General features: G+C 46.7%; 1 protein-coding gene across 14 annotated transcripts in view; it reads right to left on the bottom strand.

Annotated features, from left to right (window-relative positions):
* The window catches only part of macf1a (microtubule actin crosslinking factor 1a), a 164970-nt gene that overhangs the window by 65577 nt on the left and 73031 nt on the right, over nt 1–26362 (bottom strand). For 10 of the 14 annotated variants that reach the window (XM_079748815.1, XM_079748828.1, XM_079748823.1 and 7 more), the window contains exons 22-52: nt 25193–25204; nt 23706–23860; nt 23088–23214; nt 22667–22850; nt 22245–22411; nt 21568–21746; nt 20721–20859; nt 19638–19831; nt 19011–19170; nt 18808–18891; nt 18604–18711; nt 18241–18339; nt 17947–18069; nt 17648–17739; nt 17384–17519; nt 8216–15094; nt 7951–8106; nt 7523–7738; nt 7174–7332; nt 6688–6987; nt 5553–5702; nt 5079–5312; nt 4581–4775; nt 4007–4180; nt 3454–3621; nt 2801–2992; nt 2312–2485; nt 1927–2050; nt 1424–1623; nt 650–967; nt 124–290 (exon numbers count right to left, since the gene is read on the bottom strand). In XM_079748815.1, coding sequence (XP_079604941.1) covers nt 124–290; nt 650–967; nt 1424–1623; nt 1927–2050; nt 2312–2485; nt 2801–2992; nt 3454–3621; nt 4007–4180; nt 4581–4775; nt 5079–5312; nt 5553–5702; nt 6688–6987; nt 7174–7332; nt 7523–7738; nt 7951–8106; nt 8216–15094; nt 17384–17519; nt 17648–17739; nt 17947–18069; nt 18241–18339; nt 18604–18711; nt 18808–18891; nt 19011–19170; nt 19638–19831; nt 20721–20859; nt 21568–21746; nt 22245–22411; nt 22667–22850; nt 23088–23214; nt 23706–23860; nt 25193–25204 — 11765 coding nt within the window. The remainder of the gene's footprint in view (nt 1–123; nt 291–649; nt 968–1423; nt 1624–1926; nt 2051–2311; nt 2486–2800; nt 2993–3453; nt 3622–4006; nt 4181–4580; nt 4776–5078; nt 5313–5552; nt 5703–6687; nt 6988–7173; nt 7333–7522; nt 7739–7950; nt 8107–8215; nt 15095–17383; nt 17520–17647; nt 17740–17946; nt 18070–18240; nt 18340–18603; nt 18712–18807; nt 18892–19010; nt 19171–19637; nt 19832–20720; nt 20860–21567; nt 21747–22244; nt 22412–22666; nt 22851–23087; nt 23215–23705; nt 23861–25192; nt 25205–26362) is intronic. The other 4 variants (XM_079748821.1, XM_079748820.1, XM_079748819.1 and 1 more) reach the window with 2 other exon arrangements.

The raw sequence follows: 26362 nt of genomic DNA, 5'->3' as shown, positions 1-26362 counted from the left end.
TCCGTTAATGTTTTAACCTAAACACCTTTATTGTACATTCACAAAAAAAGCTCTAAAGAAAAAATTTATGTACATGGCCATGTTGGAAAATTGTTGAGACAAGGTTTCCATTTGCAATATTACCTGTCATTGACATTGGCCTCCAGTCGGCTGAACTCATCTGACACCTCCTTGACGTTATCTAATAGGCTTTGAGAATTGGAGATGGCTTGTGATTGGCTGAGATCCGTACCCAGCTCACAGAAGGACTTCAGTTGTCCCGCCTCCTGCTCCAGATCTGACTTCACCTCCTGTGAAGGACAAAACAGATGTACGCAATGTGTTGTTAGATAAACTCCTGCCAATATTTGTTACAGGGTTGCTACAATACAACTTAAAACAACGTAAAACTTATAATTAATTGCAAGAACAATCAACCTTTCATAGTCCATCATTCTGTCTCCTATGGTGAAACTACGGCATAACGGAAAGCCTTTCAACATTAAAACCATGATGGAATTGCCCAACGAATGCATGGCTGGTGAATAAAACCACATGCTTAACTTCAACACTTTTTTCAGTCATTTCAAAAATCATTTCCATACGTTTGATAAAACTCATGCCAATATGTACTAGGATGAAGGTGACTACAATGTGGTCTCCTGCTCACCTCCAGGGTCTGCCTGTAGTCGTCCACGCTGTGCTCCGGCTGCCCCGCCGGCCCCAGGGCCTGCAGCCTGCTCTGGGTGAAGCCCTGCAGGTCGCCCCCCAGCCGCTCGTAGCTCTCCAGCCTGGGCAGCAGGTCCTTTAGCTCGGCCTCTCTCTCCGCCTGGCTGGCCTGTGCGGCGGCGTAGCGCCCGTTGAGCTGGGCCAGCGCCCCCCGGAGGTCGGAGGCCGTGGCTGCGTCGGCGCTCTGCAGGAGCTTGGAGAGGGAGTCGCGCGTGGCGTCCACACTGCCCTGCCGGGACAGCAGCTCCTGGCGGAGCTTCTGTAGAGGAGAGCAAGGGGGGGGTGAGAAGGTTAGGTCGGGCGGGGCTGGCGTAACACCAACACCCCTCTCCACTGGGGGGCTGTGGTGTACGCTAGGCGGTACGTCATATTGTTCAATATCATATGTGATGATTGTTTTGATGGTAAAGTTAAGGCCCCAAATTGAGGTAGGCCTTCGCTTCTTCCATTTTACATACCAAAGCCATTGTGTACGCCACTTATGTACTTGAGTTGAGCAGTATGTCGATTCAAGTTAAATGGTTTTTGGGTTCAATTATTTAAAGTCAATAATTATTACAGAGAGACCTCATGTTTGTTTCTAGCTAACCTTTCTGCCATTTACATTTCTGCATAAGTGCGTGTTTGTATATTGATATCAAAAGCATGTCGACTTAGAAACACGAGAAACATGGTGTCAGCAATCTTCCCCGCGGGCCGCGGCCATGTTGCCCACCTGGTTTTGTGTCATGGCGTCCTGAACAGTCTGAGCGGTGGGCTGGACCGGTCCTGGGCTCAGAACCAGCTGGTCCAGCCAGGACAGCAGACCCTTCAGCCCCTCCTGAGCGCTGACCGACTGGGCCACCGCGGTCTGCAGCTGCTCGGCCCGCTCCGACACCGACGCAGACAGCGTGTCGAACCGCCTCTCCAGGCCATCTGAGGGAGGAAGGGAGCAGAGGAAATTAACTGCCGGTTCTAGTCAAAATGCAAAAAGTACATTTGACCACATTTTTTAATATGCAGCATATAATAATTTTGTCTTCTTTTCTGAAACCTCAATTCCATTGATTTAGATTTAATATCTTTCCAACCGATACGAACACAAAAACACATAAATTAGGCTTAAATTCAAGACAGGTCAATGTATTCTTTGCATGACTGTAAATGAGTTGAGAACTAAAAGCTTTATTGTGAGCCACTAGATGGCGCTGTTTGTCCCCCGACGGGCCCGGGCCCTACCTGCGGTGCAGAGGATGTCCACTGCCTTGAGGGAGGGGGATTCCTCTGTGCTGACCAGCTCCCTGCCGGCTCTCTTCACCTTCTCCAGCTGCACTGAACGGGCCGCCAGCTCATCCTGCAACAGCTGGGGAGGAGGGGAAACAAATATAGTAAAAAACTCAGCAAAGTATAAGCCAAAAATCCACAGCTAATGAAAATAAAATTTGCCTTAGGGATGCATTTGTCGAGAAATCCTGGAAACTGGCAATTCCAAACATTTTGTGAGGATGAATATAATGCGATCTAGATGTGTTTCCCGAGAACAAGCGAAGAGGTGAGTGAGTGTCTGTGTGCGTTTGCGTGCGTTGTGTGTGTGTGTGTGTGTGTGTGTGTGTGTGTGTCCCACCTGTACTTGTCGCAGTGCGCTCTGCAGGTTCTGGGGGTTGGTGTCCCCGCTGGGCCGGGCCGTGTCCCGCTCCTGCTCCTGGCTGCTGAGCCAGGAGTGGAGCGACACTGCCTCGTCCTGGTACTGCTGGGAGCGCTCCAGCAGCCCCGACAGACGGCCGCCCAGCTCAGAGGACTGCAGAGAGGGAGGGAGAGAGGGAGGGGGAGAGAGAGAGAGAGAGAGAGAGAGAGAGAGAGAGAGAGAGAGAGAGAGAGAGAGAGAGAGAGAGAGAGAGAGAGAGAGAGAGAGAGAGAGAGAGAGAGAGAGCAAGAGAGACAGGGAGGTAGAGAGAGAAAGACATAGGAGTGAGTGAGAGAGAGATAGGGAGGGAGAGAGAGAGACATAGGGAAGAGGGTGTAAGCCAGTGTATCTGTGGGCCTACCTTGGTGAGTAGGGCAGTGTATCTGTGGGCCTACCTTGATGAGTAGGGCAGTGTATCTGTGGGCCTACCTTGGTGTGTAGGGCAGTGTATCTGTGGTTTGCGTCGTGCAGTTTGTCTGTCACTAGCTGCTTGGTGCTGTCCAGCGCCGGGTCTGAACCCCCAGCCTGCTCCAGCGCCCCCTGCACCGAGTCCAGAACCTTCTGGCCCGAGATGGATACGAAGCGCAGGTCCGCCTTGTGGCAGATCACCTCCTCAGCCAGCTGGAGGGGTAGAGGAACCGGGTTAGAGGAACCGGGATAGAGGAACCGGGCTAGAGGACCCGGGCTAGAGGACCCGGGTTAGAGGAACCGGGTTAGAGGAACCGGGTTAGAGGAACCGGGTTAGTGGACCCGGGCTAGAGGAACCGGGTAAGAGGAACCGGGTTAGAGGACCCGGGTTAGAGGACCCGGGTTAGAGGAACCGGGTTAGAGGAACCGGGTTAGAGGACCCGGGTTAGAGGACCCGGGTTAGAGGAACCGGGTTAGAGGAACCGGGTTATCGCCTATGATGTACATGGAAGGGCGATCAATGTGTGGGAGAACAGGGAAGGAGACAGAGACAGAGAGACAGAGAGAGGGAGAGAGAGACATAGGGATGAAGAGCATGTGCTCAGCATGTGCATGGAAAGGCGATCGGCGTGTGGGAGAACGTCCCTCTCGCCTTGAGCAGCGGGCGTGGGTACCTTCTTGTGTTCCTCCAGCCGTCCCTTCAGCCCCTGTGCGTCGGTCTCTCCCTCCCCCAGGGAACGCAGCTCCTTCTCGCTCTGGTCCAGCCAGGTGCCCAGAACGCCGTGCTCCTGGAGGAACTTGGACAGCTCGTCCCGCAGAACCTCTGATTTCCTCAGGCGGTCCTAGAGGGAGACACACACACACACAGAGCGGTGATGCAAGCTCTCATAATGTACTTTATTAATCTCAGACAGAATGTTAAGGATGTAATACATGATCAATCTGACGTTACTGCCAATAAAATGGGCTGCAATGTGAGCTACTGGGTGCAGGAGTTTCTTTGAATCATTCATTTATTTGAAATATGACTAATTTTGTGTCTAATTTTGTCTAATTTTATTATATTTCTCAAATCCATGCCCTGCTTTAGCTGGTGTTTTCCAATGTTAATCCACTGCGCAACCCACCATCCCATCTGCATTCTGCCCTCCAGTCTGTTGACTCTCCAATTGGACGCAGAGCCAACAGCAGAGACCGCAGAGAGAGAGATCCAGCCGTGCACTGTACCTGGCAGCTCTGCAGCTTGCTCTGGTGCTGAGCCTGCAGCTGGTCCAGAGACGCCCGGAGGCGGCGCTTCTCCTCGGGGGGCACCGCCGAGTCGGGCTGCTCCAGCAGGGAGCGCGTTGACTGGGCCACTTGCAGCAGCTGGGCCTGCTGGGCCTGGAGCTGCTGCATCTCCGCCTGACCGGGTCGGAGGGGAGCGGGGGGAGAACCGTGAGAGGGTTAAAGGATGGGGTCCAGTCACAGCAGAGCTCAAGAGAGAGGTTTGGAATAAGTAAAACAATGTGTAAAAAAAAAAAAAAAACATTAAGTTATAAACTCGGACAAATGTATTTATTGTAAGTTGCTTTGGATAAAATGCCCTAAATGTAAATGTAACCTACAGATGTAGCATTTTTGTATTACACAATTGTTATTATTGAACTATAAAAATATAATAAATAATATAATATATTATTTGTCATATTATTATTTACATATATTCCTATATATAATAAAAAAAAGCATTAATTTGTAATAAAATTCCACAGTTATGTTAAATAATGCAAACAAAAGGCCCAGCCATCAATCCGTGTCTGACCTGTAGCATGTCTGTGTGTGACTGTAGAGCGCCCTCTGGCTGTGTGGAAGAGAGCCGCCCATCTATGACGTCTTCAGGAGACGTGCTGCACTTTGTGGCGGCTGCCTTCCCAGCAGGCGCACTGAGGGAGGACAGGCCTTCCAGCATGGCATCGATCTGTCCCCGGGTCTCCTGGAGCTCCTCCTCTGCCTTAGCCTGGAGAGGAGGAGGAGGAGGAGGAGGAAGAGGAGGAGGAAAGGACAAAAGTTGAGAGGAGCGGAGTGGAGAGTTAAACTTCAACTTGATCAACACCAATCGTTTATAAACCAATATTAAATTCAAACTTAAAATGTGCATCTCAACATTGTGGGGTCAAGAAAACTAAAAGAGAAACCTGTTTAATTCCCATCAACAAAATATTCAAAGAAATTACTTTACAATGAGTAGGCGAACAAAACTCTATATAAATAATACTCTTATTAAGACTCCATTTCCCATGGTCCCCTCTGCTCCCCTTACCCTCTGTGTGTTCTGCTGTAGTGTGGTGCTGATGGCCGTGTCCAGCTGGGTGACCGAGGTGTCGGCAGAGTTGGTCAGAGCAGCGTACTGCTCTTTCATCTTGCGTAGCGCCCCCTGGAGGCTCTCCCTCTCCTCGGGGCTCAGGCAGTCCCCTCGCTCCGACAGGAAGTCCTCCACCGAGCGGATGGTCCCGGCCACGCCCTCTGCTTTGCTCTGCAGGTCCTTCTGCACCTCCTGGACGAGGGAGCGGGAGGGAGAGAGAGGGATTGATGATTATATAAAGAAAATGTAGAATTGTGTGTGTGTCTGGCTACATTCTACTTATGCAACGCTTCATTGTGAATAAAGGGAATAATTTGACTAATAGAGAAACACAATACTACAGCTTTAATTGTATTCAATAATCATTCAGGTCATTTTGAGTCTATATGTCTTGTGAATGAAGCTAAATAAAGATCTTTCAGTTTTCAGTACCTTGAGTTCCTTCTGCTTCTCTTTCAAGACATCCACATCTTCTGACTCTACACATGCTTTCTGATTGGCCAACATGCTGGCGGCTCCAGCCAACCACACGTTGAGGCCTTCTAGTTTCTGAGAGCATTCTGCTTTCTGCTGCTTGACCACCTGAGAGACAGAAAAGTGGGAGGAAGGAAAGAAGGACGGCCCACAGAAATATAAAAGTAAGAACCTATAGCTTAACCATTGTTTATCGATGGTGTCAACCTATTTTACAGACCTCGAACAAAATAGCCAAAAACCGACCATGCCTACATCAACTTGGAGTGCACACTTGTCTCTAATACCTTTTTCTGTGCAGTGCACACACTTTGAGCAAAGCTTTGAGCATATTGTGTCCAGAGTTCACATCAACGCACACAAACAGGCAGACAAACAAGCACACACAGACATACACAGGATTATCTCATCTCATAAGTCAGCAACAGTTCAGTCAAGGTAAAATCAGACAGCAAGAGGAAAAAAAACAAAATCACACATATACACATATGCTCTTTTCCTCCCCCGTTTCTCTCACACAACAGTAGAGTCGAGGGGTGAAAAGAGAAAAGCATTGTAGCCAGTAATGTTTGGTTGCTATCAATTCTCTAGAGTTTTTCCACGGGCGTGAAAGCCTTTTCCTTTCCGTGGCAATCTGGAAGAGCAAGGCAGACATGTTAATATTAACACGCAAGAGACATGCAAGAGAATAGCACACACTGGTGAAGGAGCCTGTGATGGTAGCTTGGATGGATGAACTGTCTAGTGGCATAGCATATGCAGCATGAGCAGCAGTGATACAAAATCCAAAGATTGTACTATTAGATGATTTTCAACTATTATTATTGTAAGGATGGAGAATTTCTCCAAGGTATAAGGCAATGATATGAGTATGATTGCAAGTTGTAGTTATTAAAACAGCAAGAATGGATCTGTGTGATGGATAAGTGACCATGACATGGTAGAGCTAAATAATGAACACAGTTACGAGAAGAAGATTGTGAATTGTGAAGCAAAATGCAGACATTCTTTCGTGAGTAAAGCAGAGTGGTGAGAGAAAAACACAATCCAAACACGCGTTCATGTCAATGAACTCGTCCGCGTGCATCCAAACCTCAATCCTCCGGGCCGTCTGTCTTTCTAGCTCCCTCTCCTTCTCCTCCTCCTGCACTTTAGCACTCTCTTTCTGCTGGAGCTCCTCCTCCCTGGCTCTCTGATTGGACAGGGTCTCTGCGCGGGCCCGGGCCTGCCCACTGGCCTGGTGGAAGGCCCCCTGCAGCCTCTGGAGCTGCCCCAGCAGGTGCCTGCTCTGCTCGGGGGCAAGGTCCTGGGCGCGCTCCGAGATGAACACCTGAACGTCAAAGGCCGCGTCGATGACCTCATTGGAGCGGGCCGTCAGGGCGGCTTGGAACCCCTGATGGAGATGAGAAGGGACAGAGAATAAGGAAGACGTAATGGTAGTGGTAGCTGTTGAAATAGGCGGACGGAGAGATTCAACTAACTTTCATGTGATAGCATTTTTGGTTCAAATCTTGTGTGCGCATAATAAATCTGAGATTATTATTAGCTATTGAACTTGTTAACCATGTATGTCATTTACCTTGCAGTATTCCAGTTGCTGCGTAATCTGATCAACGGGGCTATCCTGCTCCTCCTTCCCTGCCATCGCTCCGCTGCTCCTGGCCTCCGTCTCGCTCAACCAGGACAGGAGGTTCTCCAACCGACCTCCTAGGTTCTCCTGCTCCGCTGTCACAGCCTCCTGAAACATTTGAGAGACGGAGAGCCAACCGTTGTTAGCATGCAACTAATGCAACTAATCTTTGTGCCAATCTTAATCCTGCTTCAACAAAAACATACAAGACCAGAATAAATCCAACTAGGTAATTTGTAATAAAACTGAGAAATAATGACATTAAAGACACAATTCTGCTTTGATGACCCTCCTTTACCTTGTTAGAGTCTCTGTGTTCTCGTAGACCCTGTAGAATGGTCTCAGAGACTCCCCTGGCGGACTCATATCCTCGGGCCAGGCTCCGCATATCCTTCTCCAGAGCCAATAGGAGCTGAGGTGGGACATTGGAAGGGCGTGGCTCAAGCAGTTGGGCAGCGGCCTCCACCTCCTTGTTTACCTCTGGTTCCAGGTCCTGGAGCTCGAGGCTCAGCGCCTAAGAGACGGATTAATTAAAGCGGAGCAGAACAACAGTATTATTCATTTTTCAATCAGCTTTGTCTATGGTCTCACGTGCTCACAAACTGAAAACCAAAGAATTAATTACACAAGTCCTAAGTACCAAACATCATAATTCAAAGACTGGACAAAGGGTAAAAGTGCGCTGTGTAACATCAGCAGACGAAGGCCGAGTGCAGATTTGTTTACCTCTGTCTGTCTGATGATGTCTTCTAGAGAGATGAGGCCACGGCCGACAGACTGCTGCTGCTGCTGTTTGAGGCAGACCTCTATGTGCCTCACCATGGAGACCAGAGCCACAATTCGCTGGTCATGTTCCAGGCATTCCTGCCGGATCAGTGATGACTGCAGGGAAAAGATCAAAGTTGAAAGGACGACAGAGGCACAATTGTGCCGGTATAAAGAGATCATTAATGTGGTAACAAATCAAAAAATTATTAAAATAAGATCTAACCTTTGCGGAGCCCTTCTTTTTCTTCATCTTTATTTCTTCCTTGTCCTCCTCCCCCTCCCCACTGCTCTCTGTAGTCGTATCAAACTCTGGTACCTCAGACAACTCAGATTCTGTGGGATTTTCCTCTGATGGTAAAAGAGACTCTGGGTGTGGCTTGTTGCCTGTCTGACTTGGAAGAGGACTTTCAACTTGAAGTCTCTGTGTTTGCCCATTTTCCCCCTTCAAATGTAGGTTTGGATCCTGTTTCATGGAATCCACTAATCTAGAATCAGGTTGTAAATATGATTCGTTATCAACAGCCTCATAAGTGGTGCCAACAACATCTGCAGCAATGCTAGGTATTGCAGGGTGTAGTTGCTCTTTAATGTTGAGTTGATGTTCTTTCAGTTCTTTCCCAACCGATGTCATCCCAGCTAATGGTATAGGTTCCTTAATTTCCTCCCCTACAGAGTCAGTTCCAGCTTTTTGTACATGCTTCTTAACCTCTTCCCCAGCAGACTGATTCCCAGTTAATCCTAAAGGTCCCTTCATTTCTTCTGCAGCAGACTTAATTTCAGCTTTGTGTACAGGTTCCTTCATTTCTTTGACAGCAGTCTTCAGTCCAGTCATCAGTAAAGCTTCCTTTAATTTTTCCTCTGTAGAATTAATCCCACCCATTTTTAAAGGTTCCTTCATTTCCTCCCTTACAGTGTCAGAAACATATTTTTGAACAGGTTCCTTTACTTCTTCTCCACCAGACTTAATGACAGAAATGTGTAAGGATTTCTTAAACTCGTCTCCAGCAGACTGCTTTCCAGTCAATTGTAAAGCTTCCTTAATTTCTTCAACAACAGACTTACTTTCAATTACTTTTAAAGGTCCCTTAAATTCTTCCCTGGCAGACTTAACCTCAGCCTTTGCCTTGTCCATTGCCGGTGCTGATGCACAGATTGTTCTTTGTAAAACTTCATTAGTAGTTTTGGCATCAACTGTAGAAGAAGCCATCTTGTTTGTGTCATCACTGCTTGAGGGCCTATCAACATCACTCTCTGACTTCACATTTTTCAAACTTTCCCCTTTCTGGTCATCAGCTTTTCTTTCTACATTAATTCCCGTTTTCTTGGTACAGATTGTTGCCGTCACAACTGCCTGAACAGCATCATCAGTCAATGGCTTTTCTGCAGCAGCATCTGCATGGCCTGCAATTTTTGCTATTTTAGACTTTTTGTTTTTCTTGTGCCGTTTCCCTTGCCTAGTCTCTTTATGCTGGTCTGGTGAAACTGTCTGTTTTCCCTCCTTAACACCACTGACATGATCATCTTCCTCTTTCGATAAAGTCTTAGCTTCTTGAATGGCTAAACTTGAATCATCTGTGATATTTGGCTCATCCACAACCAAGGCTTCCTTAACATCCACTTTCAAATTCTCCTTTCGGCCACCGGTCTTTCCCATCCATTCAACCTTTGTCTTAGCATCAGGCCATTTTCTGAGATCATCCTCATCAGTGCTACCCTCAACATCGACCATCTCAGTCAAGGGAGTTACCATCTTTCTCGAGGGGGTTTCTTTATGCTGGTCTGGTGAAACTGTCTCTTTATCTTTTCCCTCCTTAACATCACCAACACAATCATCTTTCTCTTTTGATATGGTCTTAGCTTCTTTAAGGGCTAAACTTGAATCATCTGTGAGATTTGGCTCATCCACAACCACAACTTCCTTGACATCCACTTCCAAGTTCTCCTTTCGGCCACCGGTCTCTCCCTTCCATTCCACCTTTGGCTTAGCATCAGGCCTTTTTCTGTGATCATCAGTACTACCCTCAACATCAACCATCTTAGTCAAGGGAGTTGCCATCTTTCTCGGGGGAGTTTCCATCTTAATCACAGGAGTTTGCATCTTTCCATCTCTGGCATTCCCTGCCTGGATGTCCTTCCTGTGCACCTCCTTGCGTAGTGCCTCCAGCTCTTCAGCTGCTTGCTTTTCTGTCACTCCTTTCTCAAACACCTTCTTCAATATGCTCTCCTTTGCCTTCAGTATCAGGGCTGCCTTCTCATTGTCTGGTAGGTTTGACTTCTCAGGTCTTTTTGCACCCTTCTGCACAACCATCTCTATCTTGCCATCCTGTTTGTCTACGCATTCTTCCATCTGCTTTCTTACTATTTCAGCTCTTGTCATGTCTGGTTGCCCTACATTATCATTTGCTTGCTGATCATCTTGAGATACCAGGGATACTTCCGCTGCATCAACCTTCCCATCAGTCTTTAGTTCTCCATCTTTGACATGGAGGTTCCTTTCGGGGGTGGATTCTAATATCTTAACCTTCACTGGTAATGGGGAAACACCAGTGATTGACTTTGTGACTTGAGACTGCCCTTCATTTTCTGAATCCATTTGTTTAATGTCCGATACATTATCCCTTTTCTCTAAAGGTAGTGGGTTATTTTCACTTTCTTTTCCCCTGCCTTTCTTCTTACTCTTCTTCTTTTTCTTGCTTTTGGCTTCAGCCTCTTTATCTGAAGCAGTCAAACTCTGGTCTGAATGTTTCACATCAGTTCCCTCTCCTGTTAGAATTGTTTCAGCTGTGTCCTCCAATTCTCCTCCAATCTCTCTTTTGCCTGCTTCATCACATTGTTCGGTGTATTCATGTTCTAGTTGTTTTAGAGAAAGCACATCTACACCTAGGCTTTCCTGGAGTTTTCCCTCCTCCCGGACATCATCTGCGTTTGCGTCTTTCATTCTTTCATCATTATCATCTTCATGATGCTCTGACAAAACCCTGACATCTACTGGCCTTGTCTTTTCCTTTTCAGCCTTAACAGGTAGGTCCACTGATTTTGTAATAGTCACCTGTTCTGCAACTTGTACTTGAGAAGATGTGTTGAATGTTTCAGGGTCTGATTCCTGGTAGGATGGTACTGCAGTGATATCAGTATAATCACTCTCTTTTCGTGTTCCGACAGCATGTCTTTCCCTTATTGATGATGCCTCACCTGGCCCCTGTTTTAGCTCAGCTTTCTGAGGTTTGATCTCATTGATTGCTTGCTGAATCCTTTTCCCAACATTGCTGGCAAATTTAGCCAGCAGGTCAATGGATGAGTCAGACTCAGAGAGTGGCTGCTCTACAGTATCTTCTTCTAAAGTGGCATCACTCAAGCTCAACTGATTTGATGTCAAAGAATCCAATTGCTTTTGATCCACCTCTTTAATCACCAAACCTATCTCTGACTGCGCTAAGATTGGAGAGGTTGACAGAGAGCTTTCACTTGACCATTTTACCTGGTTGCTGGCTACTGATGAACCCGCACCAGGGCTGTAGGCACTGTTTGAGGAAACCATTGGTGTAGAACTACCCTCACCTTCATCTATTTCTGCTAAAGTCCTTCTCTCCTGGATATCGAAGGCCATTTCACTTGAGATTAGACCTGCTATGATAGCGTCATCAAGATTTGCAACTCTTTGACCAGTAGTAGGATGGATCAGGCCTCCTTTGGTGATCTGGTTGATGGCTATTTCTCTGGCCATATCCTCCTCAATCAAACCTTTCTCAGAGGCTTCAGGCAGAGGGAGCCTATCTCCACTAGTGACATCAATGATCCCACCACTGTCAGCCTGGCTTTGGAGCAGCCTCAAAGCTGGTACTGGGTCAACTTTGCCAATTGCAATGGCCTGCTTTAATGTTAAGATGTCCCCCGTTCGCTCATCCTGAATACCGCTGAATTGTTTTACCTCCAGGAATCGTTTTCCTGTGTTAAGATCTATCTTACCCTGGTGTACTAGATCAGAATAAGGGACAATACGACAGGATTGCGGATCAATTACTCCTTGAGTTACACTAGCAGAAGCCATAGCTTCCTTGGCCACTTTTTCCTCAAGCAGACCCTTGGAAACAGCCTCTGTCAGTGTCAGTTTACGTCCAGATTCTGGGCTGTAAATAGCTCCTGTTGAAGCTTGGAAAAGACCAGCCTCTGGGTGTGATAAAAGGCTGACGTTCCCCTTGTAGACACACTGCAGTTCTTCCAGTCCCGGGGCAAGGGAGCGGTCCACCAGTCCTCTCTCCAAAGCATCAGAAACAGACAGCCTTGTTCCTGAAGCATGGTGTAAAATACCCCCTTCAGCAACCTGCTTTGACAGTGCCTGATAAGCCTCCTCTGAACCAATCAATCCCTTCTGAATGGCGCATTCCAGTGGAACAGGAGACCGAGATTCAGGGTCAACAATGCCTTCCATCTGTAGTTGTATTGTGGCTTTGGCAATTGCCGTTTGTGGTTCTGTGGCCTTTCCCTTGTAAGCATTTTCTAATGCCTCTAGTGATTCTTTTTGATCCTCCTCGATCAGACCCAGGTTGGCTGCGAGGATTACTGACACTTTTTCATCCCTATTTAAATCAACAATTCCCCCAGAGAGCACCTGGGCTTCCAGAAGACGAGAAGCAGTGTTGGAGTCGATCAAGCCTTTCTGAGCTGCCTCCCTCAACCCACAGACATTTCCTTTGTCAATGTCCACTACACCAGATAGGCTTTTATCAGACTTAAGAACACTCCACATTAGGTCTTCATCAAGAAGATCTTCCTGCATTACGTCTTCTAAACTGAGTAACTCACCACTAGTGGCATCTAGGAATCCACCAAAAAGACCGGCTTGAGACATGAGTTTTACTGCCGTTTGGCCTGGGAGGATTCCCTGGGCTACAGCCTCATCTGGGAGCAGCCTGTCTCCTTCCTCCGTCAGGAGGCCACCCTGTTTAAGCTCTATGGTTAACCTTTCCATCTCAGCTTCCTCCTCCGTTTTATTTGTCTCTGAGCTACGGTTTATAAAATGTGTTTTATAATCCAAGTCCGACTTTTGGACAATTTGAGCATATCCCATAGATCTTACTTCTTGGGAGCCTGCTGAATCTATAGTTTTAGAACTTTCTACGATGGCTAGATCCTGTTCTAACTCAGCATACACTTTTTCTGTATTTACTACAGAAGAAGTTGCATTGTCTTGGTTAATGGATGGTGAAGTGTCCGCTTGTTTTGAAGGTGAGCTACCTTCTTTATTACGCACCTCTTTGTGTTGACCTGCCTTGTTTACCTGCTGACTTAGAGGTTTTCCTGCAGAGTTCTCTGAACAAGGAGCTATTTCTATTTCACCTTTTGCGGTGACATTTTCAATTTTTTTCTCACCTTTCCCTCCGATTGCTGGCTCTATTTTCTGATTGGATTTTTGCTGCAATGCTCTGTCAACTGCACCATTTTTACTTTCTTGACTAGTTCTGCCTTTTCGTTTAATGATTTTACTGGAGTGGACATCCTTTGGGATTGCTTGACAGCTTGTCTTCACAACTTCCGTTGTTTCCTCTTTTTCTCCCTCGGCACTAAATACTAGTGTTCTGATACTCCCTATCGTCTGCATTGAACCAGCGACCAAACTACTTCCTTCCTCCTGAACTTGATATCCAGGAGAAGTGTCTGCACATGACAGCCCAGTCGCCTTGACCAACTCCACAAGCTCTGCATCTAGAAGCACAAGGCGTTTCCCAGAATGGACATCAACATAGCTGTGAGTCATCAGGTGGGAAAGTAACAAATGCTTTGCTTGTTCTTGTGTTTCGCTAGAATCCATGGGAGTCGAGTCCCAGACATGCCCTGTAGTTAGGGAACCAGGGGGTTGTGAGGATGGAGAAGGAGATGAGCTGGTAGAACACCAGCTGATGCGATTCATAGATGGAGGACTTGATGGGGTAATGGGGAGAACATCAGGGATATGGATCTTGCTTAGGACTTTGGCCACACTGAGATCCAGGGATTTTTCAGATTTTTGGCTGAGAGGTACCAAGTGAAGTGCTCCTGCATCATACAAGGCTCCAACAACATGCCGTTGCCCCAGGACATTTCTCGCCATATCTTCTGAGACCCCTCCCTGCTGTAGGGCCTCTGTGATGGGCATTAGTTCTCCAGATTCTGGCCACAGCATCCCCATGAAGGACCGCAGGGACTCAAGTACCAAGAGAGCCAAAGAAGGAGACAGAAGATCCCTGCGGAGAGATTCGTCCAAGCCTAGACGCTCACCGCTGCGAGGGTCCAGTATTCCTCCAGTTTGGAGCTGCCGAGCCAGTATGGTGCATGCCTGATCCTGATGCATCAATCCTTGGCTAACAGCCTCATCAAGGATTAGACGATGTCCAGAACGTGGGTCAACAATACCGCCAGCAAATAGCTGAGCTTCAAGTAGCCTCACAGCAACATTTTGGTCCACAAGACCTTCTTGGCTGGCACGGAAGATGCCCACTTTTCTTCCAGAACGTAGGGAGACGGTTCCTCCAGATTGCTGTTTGACCGGCAGGAGATGAAGGCCAGACTCTTCATGACTTATACAGCGTTGCTGTAGCTCAGACAGGTTTAACCTTTCTGCTGTATTTGGGTCAATAAGCTCCCTACGTTGGAGCTGTGATTGGAGTTTAATGTAGATTCTTGAGGGCAAAAGACCCTGGTCCAAGGCAATGTCCAAATCAACCAATTCTCCACTGGGATATCTCAAGCCTCCTGTATTCATGTGGACCTCTAGAATATGGAGTCCCAAGTGCTCACTGATAACCCCTTCCTCCAAGGCTATAGCCACTGGCAGGAGACATTGCTTCTCTCCCTCTTTTGATTTTGTCTCATTCACCAGATGCAAGGCCCTTTCCAAGTAAGATAACGATTGGCTGGTGTGGTTGTCTATCATTCCTTGGGCCAAGGCGTGCTCCAGTGAGAAGCTTTGAGGGGAGGGAGCCTGGAGGAGCCCACCAGAGATGAGTTGGGCTTCCAGTAGGAAGCGGCAGGTTTCCTGGTCAATGAGCCCGCACTGGGCTGCACTGAACACTGAGAAGGTTTCCATGGATCCCATGTCGATGATTCCAGCAATAACAGTTTGTTTCTGTAAAAATGGAAAAAACTGCAATCAATCCATGTATACTAGAATCTTGAGGTATAATAAATTTGGAAAATGTTTCAATGTGAATCTAGAACTAATAAATTATAATAATTTAGCAGAGAAGAGTAATCTAAAAAGTTGTAAGCCCACCACCATATGTTTAGAATTACAAGAAAAAAATGCACCAACACACTTATAGCTAACATATAGCTACAATTTCTTCACGTTTATTAAATCATGTGCACAAATAGCACTAAGCATGCACAGCTACGCAACAAACACAAATAAAAAGCAAGAAAGATAAACGAAAAGAAAAACCTCAGAAGGTGAGGGAAAGTAAATCCGGTTTGACACTGCAAAAGAGAGAGTGGGAGAGAGAGAGAGAGGGCGAGCCACACTTACCTTATCGTGGGCAGCCCTGTGCTTGGTAGAGCGAGGCGCAACAGGTGAGAAGTAAGCGGTCTGCATGCGGTATTGTACCTTTGACCTGAACCTTATAACTCCTAACCCAATACTAATGTACTGTCTAAGAACTCATTCAAGATGACTATAGCATTTACTCCATTTCTGGTTTGAACTCAGATGTCCTCTGGGAATCTCCAATGGCTGCTGTTAGTGGTTTTCAAGCAAAATGCTGGTTTAAAGTTTCACACATGAATAATTTGCATTAGAGCATTAGCACAAACAAAACACAGACACATACACTCATAGACACACACAAACACACACACGTGATCTGGACACATCATGCTCAAAACGGTGATGTGAGTACGTTGCACAGCAGGCCTCTGGTGCACTTCCAGCCTAAACACACCTTGAACATCTAAACCTTCTGTTTCCTGGAGAATAAGAGCATTTTTGAATGGACCCGCCTTTCACACGACTGGGCGTTTTGAGGTATTCATGTTAACAAGCATTGAAACTGGACAACAGGAAAGTTATCCTGAAATCCACACCACTGCTTGGACTAATAAGTCCAACAAATTGAGCTAAACAGACATCTGCACACGCACACAGCCTGCATTCTTGCACACAAGCAAACAACTATTAAATATCTATTACCATAATTTAAGCTGACTTTGACCTATAATGCTGTAATCATCTCATGCCAAACATCAAAATTATTGAATATCACAACAGTGATTGTATGAGAGCTACAATGTTTACACACAAAAAAGTGAAACTAATGGAACATGTATAATAATACTCCTACTACTACTACTACTACTACTACTACAACAAAATGTGAAACGGTTAACCAATAACGTTTTAGCGCATCCTTAAGCGAGCGACACAGCAGAAATGTCACCCCCAAACCAAATTAGGGTTCTATAGCTATAACTGCTAGCATGGCAGCACTACCCTACTGACGCACCACAAAGACCACAGATTAGCCATGTTAGCCATTAAGCAGATGTGTTTCATGACGATGAGGATAATGATGATGGTGACGATGATAGTGAGGTGATGAAGATGACGGTGGCCGTGTGAAGGGTAAAGGATTTCGTGACATGAGAAGATGAGAGATGCATACATTCTGGAGCTGTGATAAAACAACGCTCCATGCTACGACCCAGTTCAGACAGTGCAGTCCAATGCATCCTGTGTGTCCACATGTGATTCTTTCAAAAGAATGAGCTAAAAGCATTTTTTTTTGCAAAATTGATTTTGATTAAATATCGTCACTGAAATGGAAATTTTAATACATTCAATGAATACATGAAAACAATTGCTCCTACTAGTTACCTCAGCTTAGTATGTGATAAATAAAGTGAATTACTGATTGAATTTGTGGATGGTTTAGTGGACTGGTGTCTGAAAAGGGTCGGAGGAGCTAAATCAAACCAACTCCACAATTCCTGGTTTGATTCTGATGTCATAACACACAGCGGTCGAGCAATACAAACACATCATGCGATTCGTTATATATACAGTATTCAAACAGTCCTCGCACACAACCACACACACCCTCTCATTCTCAGATGGTGAGCACACTTCAGAGAAGCCACGCGGCTGAAGTGGCGACGTTGTTTTGCAGACAAACATCAGCGTGACTGCAGGTTGTTTTTCGAAAGCTTGCATGAAAACAAAACGCAGTTCTGAAGTTCTCGTCCTTCTGGCCAGGCGGAGACACCTTCTTTACCCCCAAACCTTTACATCCATGTGTTCTGTTCATCCACCCAACCCCCTGGCTCCCCCCTGTATCCGACCCCCACCACTTCCTCCACCTTGCCCAGCGCCATTCCCTCCGACTTGTTTGTTGTAGTGTCGGTTCCTCTCGGTCTTTTTTACCTTCTCCTCCTCCTCCTTGGCCAGTTGGTGTTCCATCTTTTGGAGCTGCTGGCTGGAGCTGTCACACAGCTGGCTGTAGGTGGAGGTCAGCTCCTCCAGCTGGGCCCTGACCCGGGCACTCTCCTCTGGGGACAACCTGGACAGGAAACACAGGGGCCCCCGGGTTAATATGAGGACTTAAGGGCCGGGAGATCTGTATTATTTTGTGTGTGAGTGATTTGAGTGAGTTGAGTGAGTAAGTGGGTGTGAGTGTGTGTGTCTTACTTGCTGGCTTGTTTAGATTGTAGGAACACCTGGGTGCTCCTGATGGCTTCAGCGACCTCCTCCTTCCTAGCGGAGAGTTGTTCTGCGATGGCCTGAAAACAGAAAATATAAAACTCTCATTTCAGGAGCATTGCTAATTTCCTAAAATCTATTTTGGTACATTTTTTATGGAATACCATGTAATGGAAAGGAAAATACATAGTCAATTCAAAAATCTCTCAATGAAATTTTTTTTTCTGTAATATGTTCATTTGTAATGCATCATATAAAATGTATTCATAGAGCACATATAACAGTACCTGCTGAGCAGCCAATGAGGACTCAGCGTTGGGGCCGAGGCTCCGCCCCTGGAGACCTTTCACCCAGGCCAGAAGATCTGAGACCGGGCCCACCCTGGCCTGCATCTCCTCCTCCACCTCTTTCTGCACACACACACACACAGACAGAGACGGTATAGTATAATCAGAGGGGCGATAGAGGGAAATCAGCAAAGAGGAAATATATGTACAAAGACTTCAAAAGTAAAAATGCAAAAATGTAGGCGCATGTACAAACCACAGATGTGGAAATATTAAACAACTAAAAGTGCAAACCTCTTCTTCCTCTATTCTCCTCAGAGCATCGCTGATGTACTTGACGTGTTGCGTTGTCAGGGTAACCAAGGCGGTGTAGCGTGTCCGCAAGTCCATGAACTACAGACACAAGCAGACAAATGCATGCATTCATTAACTGAAATGGTGAATACATTCAGGCAAACATATCGGCATAGAGAAATTGTGAGAGAGAGAGAGATAGAGAGACAGTTGAATTAAGGCTCATTTTTATCATAAAAAAATGAAATTGTATACAAGAAAAGAAACAAGATGAAAGGAATTCTAGAAAGGAATAGGCTTAGCAACTGGTAATGTCGAGAGGCAAGTTTTCATTGGCCTTCTGTCCCTCGTCGCTCTCCTTACCTCTTGAGAAATGGCGTCTGAGGAGGAGTGCATCCTCCTCCTCTTGAGGGAGGACTTGTGGGTGGATTCCACGAAGGCTCGGTAGGTCATCAACTGAAGCTCATAGTCCTACAAATACACAGAGTGGAGAGACAGTTAGTATACTTCATCATAGTTCACTATGAGCAAGTAGAAATGATTTTGTTTGGTGAAACAGATACACACCTTGACTGAGGTACAGTACTGTTTGGCGTTAATTTGGCACTGGTCTAGTTTGGTCTGGTTCGCCTCGATCTCAACTACCAAGGCCTGTGGATGGAATCAAAAAAAACAAAACGTAAAACACTAGAAAAACATCACAAACATTGATTTGAACCAAGCACAGCATTTGTTTTGTGACGTTGCTCCTTGTCCACCCTGATACAGACCGTCTGTTGAGCCAGTTGTTCCGACAGGGCCTTGCTGTCCATCTGGCCCGGCTGTGTGTTCTCCTGTCTCTCCGTGGTCTCCTCGATCCAGCTGATGAGGCCTGAGTGGCCGTCTCTGTACTGCTGCAGGGACGAGCCTAGGACCTCCAGGTCAGCCCGCCTGGAACAACATGCACCAGCCCTCCAGTTAGGAGATACTCTTATACAAAGATACACAGCACCGATAAAGGGCTTTAAGGAGCAGCTAGGGGCTAGACAGTCAATACAGATAGAGGGCATTAACGAAAAGGTAAGGGTTAGGCATTCACTACAGATAGAAGGATTCAAGCAGCAGTAAGGGGATAGGCAGTCATCACAGATAGAGGGCTTTAAGGAGCAGGTAGGGGTTAGAAAGTGAATGCAGATACCGATAATAGTCAGATACAGATCAAAAAGTAGCAGGTATATATTGGGAAACTTCCTCAAGGATCCTATAAGATCCTTGAGGAAATAAAATACTATGGATCATTGGGGATCAAACCCAGAACCTTTTGGCCTGGAGTCAGAAAAAACCTTGGCACTCAGTCTACCCTGGCTCATAGCGTCCCTCCCTTCGACCAGGTGTCTCCTCCCTTCCTTCCTGCTCACCGTGTCTCCATCTGCCGCTTCACGTTGCTCCACCTCTCTGCAATCTGATTGGCCCTCTCCTGGTAACGCTCCAGCTCCGAGCTGCGGTCCGGGTGGAGCCGGGCCAGCTGGGAGCCCGCCTCCCTCGCCCGCTCCACCTCGGCCTGCAGCGAGCGGAGCACGCCGTCCTGCACGCTCAGCTCCCCCTGCCACGACTACACAGAGAGGGGAGGAGGGGGAGAGGATTAGAGGAGTGTGTGGGGTCGATGGCTGGTTTAAGCAGCCTGACCTGCCCCGGGTCAGGTGGATTGAACTCTGAGGCAGGGTGGGGCAGAACACCTGTGGTGCATTCACTAATCAGGGCACACAGGGTATCCCTGCCAGCACTCGGGAGAGAGCTTCAACCGGTCGGCATGGTACAGTCCGTTTGTTCACGGTAACGAACAAACAGTGGTTGGTTCTTATTTTAGTGAAAGTATACCTTCCAGTTCGTTTGATAGCGTCTGCAGCGGATTCAACAGAATGTTCTACATCAGCGGCAGCCATCTTTGTTGTTGTTGTTGTTGTTGTTGTTGTTGAAAATGTCATTGCATTTATAGCGTCTCATATTAGATAGAGGGTTGTGTTTGGTCGGTCTATCTTGGTCTATCAGAAATCTTTTTGTATGGAAGGGGAGCCAGACCTTATCTGCAGAGCAGATGAAACATGAGCTCACAAGCTTCGTCTGATTCCTAGGCTAGGAGGAGCCCGGGAAAGGATGAAAATGCATTTTAGGTTTAGATTTGATTCTTAAAAATGCTCTGCCTCTTAGATTAGATGATTTTAGAGACGTGGGTGGAGAAGAACGGGGCAGAGAGAATAAAGTGGTGGAAAATTTGGTTTGATGGCTTTTTTTCTTGGTCTGATTAGTTCTTGTTCGTGGGCTATGTAGAGTTTGTGAATTTGTGCATTAGTGTTAACAGTTTGAAACATTCTAAGCTTGTAAGCTAACAATTCTTTCTGTGTGTGAGTGAGTGAGTGAGTGAGTGAGTGAGTGAGTGAGTGAGTGAGTGAGTGAGTGAGTGAGTGAGTAAGTGAGTGAGTGAGTGAATGAGTGTGTCTCACAGCTAGCTGCTCCTTCAGGACTTGCATGGCGGCAGTGTCGGCGGGGACGGTGTCCTCGTCGCTCAGTCTGCTCTCGTACTTGCGGACCTCCTCCTCCGTGTCCACCAGCCGGCTCAACAGGACGTCCACCGTCTTCAGCCTGGAGGTCAAAGGTCAGCCAGAGAGTGAGCGTTGGAAGGAGAGAAAGATTGGGCAAACGTGACATCATGCGACATAAGGCTTTTATTATTGTCAGCACCCTCACTGAAATCATAATAAAACTCCTAATATTATTCTATTGCTAAAATAATGATCTCTCTGGCTCACAACTGATTGTCAACTTAGGTGCTCTAGACTTTGTTGACCAATCCAAAGAAATAAAATAAAACAGGTCGTCTGTTTCAATAGGGAAGTCAGAGTCATCCATGTGATCTTAGTGGAAACATTAAGATGTACCATCCTACAGGGGGCGCTGTATTGAATTCACTTATAGCTGATACCCAGGTTCTGTTCTATTCAGCCACTTTCATATAAAAGACCACAAACACCAACAGGCCTGATGAATCCAAAACCAAAGGTTATAACCATAAAACTACAACTGAATACTACACAAAAGATAACATCGAATAAAAAAAACACATAATATCTGAACCACAATATTTACAGTATAAATATCGTATCGGAATTGCATCATATCATGAGGTCACTGCCGATTTCAATTTGTAATGCATTTTTATGTCCTTTTTATTATCGGAATTTCTGTCTATCAACTGCTACCAAATGAACCTATCCACCAAGACGACATTAACAATAACACCACCTCCATCACCCATAACAGTGTGTGCTACCCTGACAGCAGTGCACTGACTTTTGCAGGAAGACGTGGGAGAGGTTGTACAGTTTGTCCATCTTCTCCATGGCCTGGCTGAGCTCAGTGCGCATGGCCGGGACGCTGGAGGAGGTGGGCTTCTCCTGGAAGAAGCCCACGCAGCGTCGGGACACCTCCCCCACGCTGGACTGCAGAGCCTCCAGCTCCGCCTGCATCTTCTGGGTGGGGGGGAAATGGGGGGGGGAATCAAAACAGAACCAAACAGTGGTTATCCATGAGGCTATGAGAACGCTGAGCCATTTCTAAATGTATTTTTTGTTGAAGAATCTCCTGTGTGGTTTTTCTTTTCTTTAATATAAATGTAACTAATAAACTACTGGAAGTTTTTATTATATTGTATTCTTTTAGGACTCTTTCCAAAAAAATAAAATACAAATTGTACATATTGTCATATTTATTAATCACTTAGTAGGAGTGATTTTACTTATGTTTAAAATTGTCAATCACTTATTTGAAAGTTAGAATTGGCTTCATATAGATGTACGTCACATGACACAGCCTGTCATTCCCCTTTACAACCAGCAGGGGAAGCCCCTGACACACTATAAAAGCTGTAACCCCATATAATGCAGCTCTTCTCATTGAGACCAATGCCTATTTGTACAATGTCCCTGACATACAAACCAAATAAACTGAACTATCCGGGCAACACCCACCTCTTGCTCGGTGATCCTGGAGGCGCCGTCCGCACCGTCCCCTGACAGGTGGCTGAGGGGCGGGGTCTGGATGGCCCGGGTCAGCCTGCGCTCCACGTCCTCCAGTTGGAGGCTGATGTCACGCAGCTCTGACAGGTAGGACCGGGAGACGGACTCGTCCTTCTCCACTGCAGCGGGGGTAGGAGAGGAAGGATGGATAAACACCCAGAGACACGCAGAGATAGAGAGACAGAGAAAGAGACACAGAGACAGAGAGACAGACAGACAGAGAGACAGAGAGAGACAGAGAGAGAGAGAGAGACAGAGAGAGAGAGAAAAAAGTTACAGACGCAGCAATCATACCATCCATGACACATGTGTGTGAGTGAGTGAGGCTGTGTGTGCGTTGGCGTGTGCATGTGTATCCATGTATATTTCCCTACCGGTCTCCATGTTGAGCAGCAGGTCCTGGCAGTGGTTCTGGGCCTGCTGGGCCTCCTTCTCCAGGTCCGACCTCTCGGAGGGCGAGAACAGAGCGCTCTCCTTGCTGTCCGACAGGAAGTCCGCCAGGTGGGACTCCAGCTCATCCAGGGCCTGGTCCCGCTCCGGCGGAGTCTGGGAGCGCATCTGGACCAGCAGGGGGAGACGGGGAGACAGGTGTAGGAAGGGGGGTTAGAGGGAGAAAAGGGAAGATAGAATAAAGGGGGGTGACAGGGGGAGGAATGGGGGCGACCGGGGTGGTTGGAATGTACATTGAGTAAGCGCAGCTTTAAAACAATACTCTTGATGGTAGCATCCAGAGTTTCTGTACTTCTTATTTGTATTTATCTATATGGGTTGTTTTTGTTGGATCATTGTCCTCACAGTGTCGAGGCTCCAGGCGGACACGGTGCGCAGGTCTTTGGTCAGGTAGTGCCAGGACACCACGCTCTTCATGTTCATGTGCAGCTGGTGCCACAGGGACATCACCTTCTGGTACATCTGCTCCATCCTGCGGACCGACGGACGGGCGGACAGACGGGTTCAGACACTGATATACTGTTCGTCGGACATGGTGCGATCACAAACCATGGAGTAGAGCAGAGCAGAGTGGAGTAAAGTAGATGAAGCGGAATAGAGAAGGGATATTGCTTTCAAGTAATAAAGAGTAATGTAGAGTTTAGTAGTAGAAAGTAGATGAAAAAAATATCGTGGCAAAATAGAGTAGTGATGAGTCAAGTAATATGGAGTGGAGTAGTGTAGAGTGGAGAAGATAAAGGTAGATAAACAGAGTAGAGCAAACTATAAGAAGGTTGAGAAGAGTAGAGTAGAACAAAGTAGAGCAGAGTATTGTCAAATAGAAGAGAGTATTTTATAACTGAGTAAAATATAACTGAATAGAGTAGGATAGAGAACAGTAGATCAGAACAACGTTTATTACAACAGCATCAACAGAGTAGTACAGAGTGGCGTGCAGCAGAGTAACAGTGTGTACTACAGTACCTGCTGGCGGTGTCGATGGCCTCCTGGTTGGGAGGGGGGACGGTGAAACACACCGAGGGGACCATGGCTTCGTTCCCACTGGGGCTGATCACCTTCCACTTGGTCCTCTGGGAGTTGTCCTCCAGCACACACTCCTCCCCGCGGGAAATAGTGATCTACGGGGAGAGAGGGACGGGAGAGAGACATAGAGAGACACAGAGAGGGTAAAACAGAAGGGAGAGAGGAAGGGATAGAGAAATTAGAGAAGAAACAGGGGAGATCGGAGGAGAAGGAAGAGAAAAGACAGGGGAGACAGGGTGTTGATGGGTGGGCCGGACACATGGATTAGGGTGGAGGAGAGGTGGAGGGACAGAAATGGGTTGGGGGAGGAGAGAAGAATAGACAGGAGAGAAAGAACAGAAGGAAAAATAACAAGTTGGTTTGAGGTGGAGAGATGTTTTCACAAGACAGGGACAACAGGAGCAACAGCAGAAGATGGTAAGATGCCGACGGGAAAGAGCAGAGGACACGACAGACGAGTTTGAAGGAGAGAAGAGAGTTGAAAAGTTGAGAAAAAACGACAATGACAACAGAAACACAAATACAGAAACATGTAAAACTAAATCCCAAAGCCACGGTTAGATAATGGCACTTATTATTAACATCGCATTGGATAATGATATTAATTTGGTTAGTTGGAAAGCAATAGGTAGAAGAATGGTGCCACACAAATACTATAGTTGCTCCAATTACAAGCGAGAACATATTTTAATAAAACACATTTTTGATTGAATGTGTTTCAGAAGCCCAGCTGTCAAATATAATCTTGACTCAATTAGAATTAGTAATTAGATTAGAAATCTAGCATATATAAGTGTAAATCTAGAAAAAATAAGAAAGAAGCCTAAGGAAAAGCAGTAACAGCGGGGAAGACTTTCAATGTTGCGCGGAGATAAGATAGATAGGATCTCTATTCCCCACCCACCCGCTTCTTCTTCTCTCACCTCATCCCTCTGCACGCCAGCACACATGCACGCACACAGAAGCCCCTCACACATTTGAATAATGCAAAGAAGTGCACGTACAGCATATGAAATGGACATTAAAGCTTAAAGATGTCTTAAGGAAGGCTATTTGCCCGAAAGCCTCAGAGTCTGAATTCGGGTTGCTTCAGTTCTCTTACCTCAGCTTAACTTAGGTCAACTGTAAGCAGCCTGCCCCAACTGACAAATGGTCTTTACTCACATCTTACATCTTCGACAGATTTCTCCTAACGACCCCTGATTTTCTGTCCAGTTTTAACCATCCGCTCTCTATAGAACGCTAACGTATGTCTCTAAATGCCCCCTTACCCCCATCATCTGACCTTATGTCCCTGCCTACATACCTCTATATGTATACTAAATGACACTTAGCCCTCGATGCTATCTCATGCTAGCCCTGAGTGTGCGGAGTGTGCAGCGTGTGAGAGCGGGGTCTGAGGTGAGAGAGGGAGAAGACAGCTATACCTGAACGTCAGTCTTGCCAAACCCAGCCGACAGAGGAGAGGAAGAGGAGGACAGAGGAGGGAGGGGAAGAGAAGGGGGAGGGGAGAGGAGGGGGGGGGGGGCGGGATAGTCCGAGGTAGCAGATGACCACGAGGACATGTAGAGAGAGAGAGAGAGAGAGAGAGAGAGAGGAGAGAAGGAACACAAAAAAAAGAGGAGGGGAGGAGAAAAGTATTTTTTTATTATCTTTTTAGATAAAGATAGATGGACTATGCAGTTTGACTGCAGGCGGAACACCCAGCCATCACCCTGTTAACACAGCATCTCTATCTCCAACACAGCCCGGGTGTGTTGGAGGCCAATAGACCGCCACGTACTGCAGCCCTTCCCATGCACAAACTGTCAGAGGGGACTGTGGGGGACTAAAATAGAAGCGCTGCGATGCGGTCAGGTGTCCGTGCCAACCAGGACCTCAGATGGATAGCGCTCTAACAGACACACACCGATCTGCCATGAAAGAGCCGCAAAGGTGGTGGCAACTACATTATTCAACGTTTTTTGGAAATCCCAGAGGATATCACAGCCCACACACACATAGAGGGAGAGAGATGTACAGAGAGAGAGACAGAGAGTGAGAGAGAGGAGGGATATAAAGTGTGTGGCTGGGCCATTTGATATGTGTGCTGTATCAGATTGGCATGAAAAAAAAGAGCAATAACATTAGCAAATGGAATTCTGCTATTCTCATTAATCATGACTGTACCGCTCCACGGTTCCTGCTATTCGTTTCAGTTTGTTCAGCGAAACGACATGAGCACTACTATGGTCTGGGAAACGAAGTCACGAAGAACAAAAAGCATCAGTGCTTCCAATAGAACAGGGAACCGTCATGACATCTTAACGCTGCAAGGCTGTTCATTGAGCTTTTGAAGTGAGCCTTTTATCTGGGAAGTGTGATGGTGACTGTGTGTGCGATGGTGTGTGTGTGTGTTGGTGTGTTTGTGTTGCTGTGTGTGTGTTGGTGTGTGTGTGATGGCGTGTGTGTTGGTGTGTGTGTGATGGTGTGTGTGTGTGCGTGATGGTGTGATGGCGTCTGTGTCTGTGTATGTGATGGTGTGTGTGTGTGATGGTGTGTGTATGTGTGCGTGTGTGTGTGTGTGTGTGTGTGTGTGTGTGTGTGTGTGTGTCCTC

The sequence above is a fragment of the Pollachius pollachius genome (genome assembly GCF_949987615.1).
Source record: "Pollachius pollachius genome assembly, chromosome: 13".
Lineage (NCBI taxonomy): Eukaryota > Metazoa > Chordata > Actinopteri > Gadiformes > Gadidae > Pollachius > Pollachius pollachius.
The sequence above is the reverse complement of the archived record's forward strand: the minus strand, read 5'-3'. Positions and strand labels throughout refer to the sequence as shown.